This window comes from Tuber melanosporum, assembly GCF_000151645.1.
Source record: "Tuber melanosporum whole genome shotgun sequence assembly, scaffold_130, strain Mel28".
NCBI lineage: Eukaryota > Fungi > Ascomycota > Pezizomycetes > Pezizales > Tuberaceae > Tuber > Tuber melanosporum.
In genome coordinates, this window is record NW_003298787.1 from 97416 (window position 1) to 109285 (window position 11870).

At 46.8% G+C, this 11870-nt stretch overlaps 3 protein-coding genes; 2 read left to right on the forward strand and 1 right to left on the reverse strand.

Annotated features, from left to right (window-relative positions):
• Nucleotides 1-1965: 1965 nt before the first annotated feature.
• Nucleotides 1966-3994, reverse strand: GSTUM_00002319001 (uncharacterized protein). XM_002836087.2 has 4 exons: nt 3142-3994; nt 2933-3027; nt 2579-2867; nt 1966-2512 (listed from the first exon to the last, which is right to left on the reverse strand). The coding sequence occupies exons 3-4, from the start codon at nt 2702-2704 to the stop codon at nt 2357-2359; spliced, it is 282 nt and encodes a 93-aa protein (XP_002836133.1). The 5' UTR covers nt 2705-2867; nt 2933-3027; nt 3142-3994; the 3' UTR covers nt 1966-2356.
• Nucleotides 3995-4376: 382 nt separating this feature from the next.
• GSTUM_00002320001 (uncharacterized protein) lies at nt 4377-5799 on the forward strand. XM_002836088.2 has 3 exons: nt 4377-4657; nt 4817-5317; nt 5408-5799. Exons 2-3 carry the CDS (start codon nt 5077-5079, stop codon nt 5656-5658), a joined length of 492 nt encoding a protein of 163 aa, XP_002836134.1. The 5' UTR covers nt 4377-4657; nt 4817-5076; the 3' UTR covers nt 5659-5799.
• Nucleotides 5800-7036: 1237 nt separating this feature from the next.
• GSTUM_00002321001 (uncharacterized protein) lies at nt 7037-9344 on the forward strand (the record flags this gene model as incomplete). The annotated part of the gene is made up of 5 exons (XM_002836089.1): nt 7037-7659; nt 7717-7962; nt 8153-8316; nt 8368-9109; nt 9164-9344. The coding sequence occupies 5 exons, from the start codon at nt 7037-7039 to the stop codon at nt 9342-9344; spliced, it is 1956 nt and encodes a 651-aa protein (XP_002836135.1).
• Nucleotides 9345-11870: the final 2526 nt, after the last annotated feature.

The window sequence follows — 11870 nt, forward strand, 5'->3', positions numbered from 1 at the left end:
TTTTTTCCCTTCATTTAAATCTTGTGGTAGGGGCCCCCTTCCCTTTTCATTTTTCGGTTTCCCTCCGGCGGGTTGGGTTTTTAAAGGTTTTTCTTCTTGGTGGCCACCCTTGCCGGTTTTTTTTTGGGAATGGGGGGCGGCATTTTTGGTGGCAACGGTTTTTTTGGTACCTCCGGGGCTTTTTTGGTTTTTTTTTGGTTTGGCGGGTTCCCCAGGCCTTGGGTTTTTTTTTTGGGTTTTTTCCTGGGTCCAATTGGGGTTGGCGGATTCCTCGGGGGGCTTTTTTCCTGTTGGCGGTTCCGGTGGTGGGGGTGTTCCCCCTTTTTTTTGTTTTTTTGGTGGTCTTGGGAAAGGATTTTTCCTTCCCTTGGGCCAATTTGGTTTTCCTGGAACCCGGGTTTCCAACCTGGGGGGTCTTCGGCTTGGTTCCTGGTTCCTGGGGGTTGGTTTGGGTCATTTCCCTCAGGTACCCTAAGGCTTGTGGGGGTTCCTCTTTCCTCCCTTCGGCCTCCGCATTTTTGGATTCCCCTTGGTTACTTGGTACCCCCCCCCCCCCCACAAAAAAAAAAAAAAAAAAAAAAAACCTTCACTTTCGCTATCAACCAGTACCCTTACTCGTACTACGAGTACGAGTACAACAATGTTAAGACTGGACACATGACCGATAATGAGAAAGGGAAAGAAAGAAAAAATCACTTTTATTCTGAGATTGGAAAGTCCTTAAACCACCTACCTAATCAGCACTGTTTATAAGTACCGGTATGCTATCATAATTTTTTTTTATGCGTATTGCTAGTATATAATGGCACGGTACAGGACGGCACAGTACATGAATGCTACTACTACATCATACCCAGAATGAATCCAGCAATAAATTATTGCTGCGAGACCAGTTCCAACAGCTACATTTACACAGCACTTAAAACTATATAGCAAAGTTGCATCCTATGAAATTGGTGCAATGCCTACAACGCCGTACGCATACACCTGGATTACCACCTAGTATCATACCTAGACTACGATACCTCTCTGACCATTACCCACCAAACTGCCCTTCTGACTGGAAGCTGCTTATGGGGGAGGCATATCATACAAGCAGGAAATCCTGCACTATCCATGAACAGAAAGTTGGAGTAAAGTAATTTAAACGTTCTAGCGGTAAAACTGGTAAAAAAGATTCTAGTAACTATCGCTGAATTCTTACTGCTGGGGGCAATTTTGAGCAGAAGTTTACCAAAAGCCTAATACAGCTAACTGTAGGCTCATGCACGCACTACGAATACCGGTAGTCTGTGAATGCTCGGACACGGAATATGAATATTAAAAATTCAAGCACTACTGCTCCTATTAGTCTAGATATCTACAATCTCCTCTGAATTCTGATCGTTATTATTGAGCTTTGAAATTTATTTACATCTTTAATAATAACCCGACACTGCGTTATTAGATAAGATTGGCACCAGTACCTTTTCCCCTCAGTATCCTTAGTGATACGAGGCACTTTTCTTTCTATTTATCTACGCCGGACATGTTGGCTATAGGACCCATTTAGACTTATTTTTGGATTAGGTGAGAAAGAAAGAAAAAAAAACTCATTAGAAATAAAATAGTCACCTAAGTTAATCTATCCTACATAAACACTGTTGGGTACGAGTACTTACTGGTGGAAGAGGCTGAAGGAAGGCCACATCAGTGCTTCCTCGACATTTATAAAGCATGGAGGAGGGGGATCCTGACACTAGACTATTTAAAAACATCTAGCAGAAGCTCTCCGTCGGGTTTGGACATAAAATATTTTCAATGCAAAGGATGGTGTACAAGGTATTAATATTTTTATTCTATAATCTCACAAAGGTCTCCCTACATCTATTTACTGTCTATTGCAGATTTCAATAGTTTCTGAACAGTTGTCAATGCATAAAAGTAGTAAATTTGTAGTGGTGGTGGGGTTGCTGTTATGGCGACTAGCGAAAACTCTTGGATTGGTACTTTAGCATAATGTACTAAAAAGCATATCTATGCTATAACAGTCATGAGTATCTTGCGAGAGCGCAATCCAATTCCCGTCCCCTTTCCGTGATACTCCTCCTGTAGTAAATTTACCCAATATTATATCGTACCCAACCAACCTCTCATCTCACTCGATCCTCACCAAGTTAAGGGAAACATAAAATAAAGATAAAATCAACTCCTGACCCGCAATTTTCGATAAATTAGGGGGGGGGAAGGGAGGGGGGAGACCCCCATCTGCGCCATCTTCGCTAGGCAAGTCATCATACTTAGCAGGCAAAAGATCAGACAATCCAGCAACAAGGAAAAAGGAAAAGAGGAAAGGGAGAGAACAGGAACTAAATCATCACTGCTGCTCTCTCGATAGCCTCCTCCTCCCATTCCCCATAGATCCCGAGGAAGATTGTGCTACTGGTGGCGGCGGTGTCGGAGGGGTAGATTCTGCGCGGGTGGGGAGGCCGGCGAGTGATTTTAACATGCGGAGGCGGACGCGCGGGATACTCTATTATCATCAATTGTTAGTCCGGCGAAGCAAAGGTGGGGGGAGATTGGAATGAGCGAGACTGACCTCATTACCGGCGATGGAGTGCATTGCTAACAGTTCCCAAGATTCGAGGTTTACTGCTATGTTGTAACGCCGCTCGACAGTTTCGTAGTCCGGAGCACGGGAGTCGGAGGATGATACCGTGCACATTTGGGAAATGACGATTGAGGACGATAGGGTTTGTAAATTGGTACGTTCGGATGGTATGCGAAATGTAATTCGGGGTTTTCGTTTGGTCTTCCTTCCTCCCTTCCTTGCTCGGTCTGCGCAAGTGTGCTGAGAAGTATAGTGTGCTGCGGTCCGGTTCTCGGATCTTCTTCCCAAACGTAACTTAGTGTGGGATTGGGGGGGAAGAAATCTATTCGTTGGATAAAATACCGGCAGACTCCCTTTCTGACTTTCTTGCAGTTTGTTTGTGCAGTGGTGGTGGTGGGTCGTCTGCGTGTATGCGTGGTGCGTGTGGGTGCGCTTCGCTTCGGCAGATGAGTTTCCTTCCCCACCAGATCAAGCAAAAAATGGAAAATCGGGATCCCCAATCTCGGGGTTGGTGTTTGGGTGCAATGAGATCGGGTAGGATAATTCCTTACCAGTACCGAAAAGAGGTATACGTAATGTTTCCGCTGCGGAAGTCACTGGTACGACCGGGCCTTCGGTGTTGGTTGGTGACTGGACTTCAAGCTCTGTACTGCTCGGGCAAGCAAGCAAGCAAGCAAACTGAAATGAGTGTTGAGAACAAAACCAGAGGTCAAGAGGGGCGGAGTGGACAGGGTCGAGGAAGGGGAAGGGAAGGAGGGAAGAAGGGAACTTGGAATTAGGTGGGATGAAAGTAAAAAATAAAAAAGGTGTGCTGGTTTTCTTTTCTGGAGGGGGGAGGGGGGAGGGGCTTCAATGCTTCTTGTATGATATCCCCTTTCCTCTTGCTTCGCTCCCTCTGGGGGGTTTTATTATATGATACTGTACCTATCGTAGCCTTGCGGTGTGCAGGGTATGATACTTGAGCAGGTGTAGCGGGAGGCGGGTTTGGCTTGGGTTCTCTACCGCTCCGGGTACGACTCGGGTAGGCTCAGTGTCTTTGTGCAGGTGAGAGCGAGCAGTGAAGCAGTGCAAACCCTGAGCAAACGTACCGTCCAGTACCATACTCGAGTACTTGTACCGGTATCATACACGAAGGAAGACGGCCAGAAGAAAGGAATCAAGCAAACAAGGGTATAGGAAAAGCAAAAAAAAATAGGCAAGGAGAAACCGGCTCAATTCAAACTTGCCCCCTCAGCGACATTCTCTCAGCATGTTCTGCCCACCTCCAATGGCCAATGCCGAAGCTTTTCCTGTCTCATCTGGGCGAATCGATGGCAAGTAGGGGGGAGTGAAGGTGGGAGAAGTCATGCGGCGGGGTCTGTGGTGAGAACTTTCTCAGAAGTTGGGAAGCTTCACACACAAAATTGACGGGTGGGGCTTTTTGTACTCACTGTGGCCGAGCACTCGAGCATTTTATTCCGGGCATACTCGTACTTGTAGACAAGCAGGGGGGCAGGAGGGAATGGGATTGTGCGGGTTAGTCTACCGGGTCGTGCGGGTATCAAGGGTGAGTCTGTCGACCTTCCTCTGGTTGGCTGGGACGCCTTCTCGACCACTCAGAGAAGGTGTTTGCTCCAGCCACTTCACCGAAATTTCCGCACTTTTTTTCCCCCTTTACCAAGGATCAGGGCGAATGGCCTATGACACCAGCGCTCGAGTATTCGGCTGCATAGGTCCAATTCGCCTCACACACACACCCAATTTCCACCAACCAGGTCAAAAGTTCGACAGACCGATCCTCAGACCCCTAGCACCTCTAGACTACCGGCACGAGTATCGTCCTTAGAGTACTCGTACTCTTCTGTAGGGTCGAAAGGCTTGGGGCTTTCAGGGAGAACTGGCGTTGAATTGCTTATCCAAGCAAGAGGGCCAAATTCATTGAATTGTTCTATGCAATTGTCTACCGTACTCGAGTACCCGCAGCAGCCTCGCGAGTATCATATCCGGAGAGATGCTTTCGCAACTGTGCCCGAGTACGGTAGATCTTGCTTGTTAACATGCCAATAGATTACTCGATTAAATTTACAGGTATTTCTCCCCCTTCTTCCTTCCTTTCCCATCCGCTTCACCCTATTGCGTCACACACCGAAAGGTTATCGTGTTACTGTGCCGGTGTGTCGTGATCGCGGTTTGCCTGCTTTTTTGCTTTTCGATCTTATTTGGTTTGATGCGAGACGAAGGTTTTAGCCTGTTGCCCCGCGTCATCGGGCGGGCGAGCCTCTCCCTTTCAATTCTTTGCGTGGGCGCAGTATCATACCGGTATTACGGTCACTGCCCTGCATGTCCATTTTGTTCATTTACCCTACGGTTCCATAGTCGTCCCGTTAGACATGTTCAGGTTTTCACTGCCGGTACTCTCAACATCAAGATCAAGGGCGAAAACTCACGCTCGCAAATACCTTTTCCAATACAACAGATACGCACCCACCATTAAAAACCTTTCCGCCATGTCCAACGAAGATGCAGAGTATGCTGCTTTTCTGGAGAAGTCTAACAAGGACTATTCCAAGCCGAGTGGGGGTGTAGGTGCGTCGACGAAGGCCAGCGAAGAAGTCGTCAAAACCTCGGTGCCTGAAGAGGTCCACCCTGCGATCAATGCGCTCAGAGGGAGAACCTATACTTCCGATGCCGACGAAGAGTTTCAACCTGTTTCATTAAATTACGAGGGCGATGGGCTGCCCAGTGAAGGTTTTTATCGCATCCTCCCCCCTCGTCACTCATGTCTTGTGTGTGGGTGATGGGCGTGGCTTGCTCGCTGACTCGCATCGGGTACGATAGAGGGGTTCGCTAAGGTCTTGCACCTTCCAAGCGACTCGGAGATCAAAGTGATGGACCTGGGCTACTGGGACGTGCACAACGACTACGAAGACGTCCGCGACGCTGTTGTCGCCATAGCCGGGGGGAACGCTTCGCTTGTAAAAGTGTATCGAGTCACGGGCAGCGGAGCGCGAGCTGAATATTACGTTCTCGGTCTAGCTAAAGAGAAGGGAGTTCTGGAGGGGGTTAAAGTTTTGGCGGTGGAGTCCTGAGGGGCTGGACACTGGTATCTAGGCTTTCTTTTTATGTAGACCTGCGTGGGCCAGCGTGGGTTGGGGAGCATCACATTGTACGGTACGGAAGGTTACTCTACCGATGTGCAGAGCGGTTGAATTCAAACCGGGTTAATTGGATTGATTTTTATCGTTTTTGCCAGTCCGGAGCCTGGCTCGGCTCTTTTTCAATACCGTAAATGGCCTTGTCAGGTTCATGGTACAAGTGATCGGGTAGGGTACCGGTATCCAAGTCGACCGTACTGCCGGTAAGTTAATCATTTAGCCTTCTGACTGTGTCCTGAGCCAGGGTCGTGGGGGTTGTGAAAGGTGTGTGTTGTGCTAGTACGAGTATATACCTTATCGCATCGTCTACCGTAGCACCGGCACTAGTCGGTAGTACCGGTACCTGTCAATGGGTACCTGTCAATGTATTGACGATAATAATCTACAGGCAGGCTGGGGATCCCGTGGGAAGGTGCGGGTACGGGAAGGGAAGCTTAGGTTTCTGCCACGAGAACCACTTTTATTACTGCAAGGGGAGTCCCTACTTCCTATTGGCGCACACTCTGTCCTTTTTCCATGAAGCCATCTTTCCGATATGGTACGAGTACTCTGAGGGGATGGAATGTCCATTTGAGCCTTGGCTCTCTGCCTCATGTGGAAAGGCAGATGAGCGGCTGTAACGCCATCTGGTCGCCTCGAGACATTTGGTTGGATTTACCCCTTGCAGCTGTTTACTGTAGCTCTTGCTCCAGCATTTTCTCCTTGGTCGTTTTTTCCCTTGGTATTCCTTTCGGAAGGGAAGTGGTACTTGTAGAGAGTTTCCTTTCATCCCTTCCATCCTCTAAACATTCCATTGAGCTTCCCCGTCCACACTCCTTTTAGAGGAGACAAACAGGTATTTATCATCTATGATAGGAGTGTGAGATAAGTTTGCATCCTCTTCTGTGCTTAGTGACCAGATCTACTCTGGAGGAGCCATAGGGAGTGCCGCTTCTCCCGTTGTCTGTCATTTCTTGTTTTCCTCCCCCCCTACGGTACCGTACCTGATCGGCGCATCGTCTCACTGCCAATTTACTATCTCGAAGACTTGTCGAGATCCACTCTTTTTTGAATGCGAGCTCGGAGTTTGTTCATAATCATTTAGCAATTTAGCCCGGCTTAACACCTTCGTTTTTCCATTCCTGATATTATTTTTGCACTTTTCCACTTCACCCACTCACCCACTCCCTTCCTTCCCTTTTCGATAGACACGATACGGTACGATATACCTTTCTGGCAAACATAGCTTTAACAACACCATCATTGCCGCTCACCCCTCGATTGGCATTGGAATTCTCTTGGGCGGAGAAAGGCGGAAAAGAATTCCACAAAAATGTCGCCGCGTCCTCTTCCACCTCCTATAACGTTGAATTCCAGTACTCTGGATCTACTCAATCAGAATGGAAACGGTCGGGGTGGGAATCCTAGTAGTAGTGTGCAGTCTCCTTCGGACTCTAGTCCTCGGATTAATCCTTCCGTGAGAGCTTTGACTCCACAATCTCCTACTGTTGCTTCACCACGAGCAGCTTTCTATCAGCAGAGTCCTGTGCAATCGTCAGATATGTTGCTGCCGCCGTCGGGGCAGAAGAGGTTCCAGGAGTATGTTGACAGTCTTACGTCCTCGAGGAGGTCTAGTTGGAGTGCAGATCATGGTGGTTCGACTTATGGGCCCTTTGTTTCGCCGTTCGATGAGTCTAGGGCCCCGTCTCGAGCTTGTTCTCCCGATCCTATGGATGTTTTCAATTCGCAAACAATCAGTGAAAAGTACAATATTATGTCTTCAGATGGACTGTTATTATTCCCCGTCGATAAGGAGGATGATGATGCGCTTCACGATCCCTCAGAGCAGGATCCGGATGAGTGCGAGATATGGACGAGGAGAGGATTTGTTAATGTTGGGGGGTTGGCGTTTATTGTTTTGGGATTGTTGTGTTTGTTTATTGGATACCCGATTTTGTATACTATCGATCCTTGTCGTTCTCTTGAGCTCGTGCTAATTGGTTGCTTTTGCAGGACTTTTGTGCAAGATGTTATTATAGAGCCCGAGAGCCCTTGTGATGCTGGGGAGTTATGTATCGATATCGGCCCAATAGACTTGTTAAAGAATGTCCGCCGTTCATTAATTGATCCGGATACTCCTGAGAGTGCGAGAACGAAGAAGTCCGCGTCTGGGAAAGAATATAAGCTTGTGGTTAGTGCTGAGCTAAGCGGGAGAGGGAAAACGCGAGGGGATGAAACTGAAAAAAAAAAAATGGTATAGTTTTCGGACGAATTCAATAAACCTGGAAGGAGCTTCTACCCCCAGGATGACCCATATTGGTATGACATCTGATGCATCGCGATCTATATTTCTTGCTGACTGGTTACATAGGGAAGCTGTTGATATTCATTAGTGAGTGCAGACGGATCATTGGTCTTCGCGGTTATTTTATTAACCTTGATCCTGCAGTGCTGCTACTGGTGATTTGGAATGGTATGATCCAGATGCTATCACTACCAAGGATGGATATCTCGAGATCGAATTCGCCGCCTTTAGGAATCACGATTTGGATTTTCGCTCGGGGATGCTGCAGAGTTGGAATAAGATGTGTTTCAAGGGTGGGATCATTGAAGGTGTTTTGCCCGATTCCCTTTCTACCGAATTTATTCTAATATGGAGTATAGCAAGCCTTTCCCTTCCTGGGCGTGGCGATGTTTCTGGTTTCTGGCCGGGTTTCTGGACTATGGGTAACCTGGGTCGTCCGGGATATCTTGCTACGACTGAGGGAATGTGGCCTTACACTTACCATGACGAGTGCGATGCTGGTATCACGGCAAATCAGTCAAGCCCTGATGGTATTAGTTTCCTTCCGGGGATGAAGCTTCCTGCATGTACTTGTGCCGGCGAGGATCATCCGAGCCCTGGAAAATCTAGATCTGCCCCTGAAATAGATGCCATCGAAGCTACCGTTGGAGCCATCGACAAGGAGGGCAAGACGCTTGTTGGCTTAGCTTCTCAGTCTGCTCAAGTTGCTCCCTTCGACCTGTGGTATCAGCCAGATTACGACCATGTTGCCGTCTATCACCCTGAGTTTACCGCCATGAATGCGTATCGTGGTGGGTTCTTCCAGGAAGCCATTTCTGGTATTTCTATTTTGAATAACGACTGGTACGATGGGAAGCAGTATCAAACTTATGGGTTTGAGTATGAGCCGGGCAGCGAGGGGATGATTGAATGGAATATCGGAGATTTGAAGACATGGAGGATGAATGCTGCTTCAACTGGGCCCAATGGCAATATTGGGCAGCGGCCGATCCCAAATGAGCCCATGTCTGTTATTGTCAATGTGGGAATGGGATCTTCGTTCGCTTACATTGACTTTGCCGAGATCAACAAGTTACTCCCGGCGAAAATGAGGGTTGATTGGTATGTCATTTCTTATGTATTGCGGATTTTTAGCCTACTCATTCTTTCCACTAGGGTTCGTATTTGGCAGGATGAAGATTGCGAAGACTGCTCGGTTACTTGTGATCCCCCAGGATATCCTACAACGAATTATATCGAGGACCACCTCGAAGCGTTTATGAACCCAAATCTAACAAGTTGGGCCTCCACGAAGCACGAGTGGCCAAAGAACACATTTGCGAATCAATGTGCATGATTATTTTCTTTTTCTTTTTTCCTTTTGTCGCAGATTTTTTCCAGTCTTGTTGAATCCTAGAGGGGGTGTTCCGCCAACTTATGTTGCGCCTTTTCTGTTTTTTTTTCTTCCACAATGGGCTCTCATTTTCTTTCCTAGTGTGTGCAAGTTTTTTTGTCTACCGCATTCGGAGTTGTGCTACTACATTGCCTTGTTTTCTCTTTTCTTTTCTATACTTATTTTGGCACCCTTGAAATTTCTCTACAACACTCAAGTTGGATGTATGTATATGTGGAACGGGCAAAAATGGTTCGGTATGGGTATTGGTAAGGCGGGAGAAAGTGATGGAAGGGAGGGAAAGGGAAGGTGGGATGGGGTAGGTGTATGACAGGAAGGGTTGGTTGGCTTACTTTTTTCTTCTATAATATTATGCTTCCGGTCACGATAATTTAAACCTGGAAGAGTGGCTATTAAGCAAAATACTTAGTAAGCATATAATTTACTTTTTTTTTTTTCCAGCAAGAAAAGAAGTATGGAATACTGGTACCGCTATGGGAAGCAAGAGTCCGAATGCAAAGTTAGCTGTTATACAGGTGAGATCAAGAGTTAGCTTCACTTATGACACAAACAGGGTTCTCGATTATTGTCTTGTGTTCTCCGGTGTGATTTATACATAGTATTTTGAAACTCTTGAGTACCATATACTAGCCTGTCTTGATATACCTTCCACTACTCCCGAAACAACACAGGGATTCTTGGGAAGACCTAAAGGTATGGTCTGACCAGTGGGTGCCCTTCCACCCGACAACGGCTAATATGGGATAGAGAATTTTAGACGATGGGAGTAGAGATGATAATATTATTATAATATTATTATCATATTATCATACAGGAATTATAGGAATACGGGAAGTCCTTTAGGGAATAGTGAAGGGGTTTAGGGTTGAGAGTTGGGAGGGTTAGCTAAGGTGGGGGGGGTCGCACTTTCTGCTCTTCTTTTTGTTCACAGGGATTTACATTCTCATAACGGACTATACCGAGACGGGGCGACATGGAAGCACTATCCTCACCAGATGAGGTTATTGCGCATTGTCTAGTAATACCTGATTCCCTTCTTTGACGCCGAGTGATAGCCCGTGAGCGCCTAATCTTGCCCGGCTAACTTACTGACAAAGCTTAATAATATGAATCCACTCCCCTGGAGCCCCAAATACACCGATCCACAGCCAGTACGCCTGTAAAGCCTACTAGTTGTGATCCCGAGAGTATGATACAAAGCACTGGCCTTAGCTCTCCACGCAAACTATGATAGTAAAACCCACATGGGGATCATGGCACAACGGAAGACCAGGTTCCCATTCACCCGTAGGACCCGAAACCTGACCTATCGCGCACCACGTTTCCGGAATTCAATTTGACATTTTATCAATCAATCCATCGGGCAACGTTAACCTTGAACTAATCTAGGGCGGGAGATAGGCAGCTGGGCGACTACTCGTGTCTCCTCGCTAAGTTTTTGGCACCTGTTTTGGAATAGTTGTCATTGATCTGTATGATACGAGTACCTAATCTGGGCGCTTACCCATAGCGGGAGAAAGACGCTGGGTGTGTTGGTGTACGGGTACAGTATCATATAGACCACTATTACCAAAGACTTGTATATTGGAGGTCTAACAATATCGGATTCACTAGAATATGATCTCCCCTCTAGCGGGAAGAAGGAGTTGCAGAGTTTGAGAAGTTTGATATCTAAGAAACTGCAACGGGCATGTGATAGATGCTAGGATTCGCGGATCTTCCATCTCCCCCCATTCCCCCCAGACTCCCCCTTTCCCCTAAGCCAAGGAAGTCCACAACCAGGCCTTTTTTTTCCGGACTCTCCTCCGCCTCGTCCTTTTCGAACCTACCCTACTCTTCCTGGCTTGCATTGTGAAAAAAAAAAAATACTGGTATGATAATATAAAATTATTTTCAAAGTCACTCTGTAGTTGCTTATCCCATTTTAAAATTTGGCGTCGGTTGGCAATCATTGTATCATAGCATATTTTTTTCATGTTAATAATGATATTCGATTCTACTATTGTTAGTTGGTAGGTAGGATCTGGACCACCGTGATATATGTACCCATGTAATATCCGGCATGTTTATACGGAACACCATAGAGGTCCTGGAAGGTAGGAGTGTGTCCAACGTGACCAAGCTTCATCAACAACGTGTCAGTTTGAAAATATTTGTAATGAGTGTTGGACAGGAATCTTTCTTTGCTGCTCACCACATATTTCCCTTATGGCAAAGACTCAACAACCCTAACCCTCTTAACCTATATCAACTACTCCGACACCTCTATGTTTGACTACTGCTCAGTCCTACACATCAAACAACACTTGCAACAACACCTGTGACAACTCCATTTGAAGGCCTTACGCCTCTCGTGTCGAAATATCGAATATCCTCTGTCATACTCCAAATCTTATCCTTAGTCAGAATGTACCCTTGGTCAAATCTTCTCATCCTCGGCTAAGATAGCAAAATGGGCGGCAGTGGGAT

Excerpts from the sequence above, each read along its gene's own strand:
- GSTUM_00002319001 (XM_002836087.2), bottom strand. The coding sequence starts at position 2,704 with ATGTGCACGGTATCATCCTCCGACTCCCGTGCTCCGGACTACGAAACT. Across the intron at positions 2,513-2,578 it reads ACTCCATCGCCGGTAATGAG|AGTATCCCGCGCGTCCGCCT; the intron begins GTCAGTCTCGCT and ends TGATGATAATAG.
- GSTUM_00002320001 (XM_002836088.2), top strand. The coding sequence starts at position 5,077 with ATGTCCAACGAAGATGCAGAGTATGCTGCTTTTCTGGAGAAGTCTAAC. Across the intron at positions 5,318-5,407 it reads CGATGGGCTGCCCAGTGAAG|AGGGGTTCGCTAAGGTCTTG; the intron begins GTTTTTATCGCA and ends CGGGTACGATAG.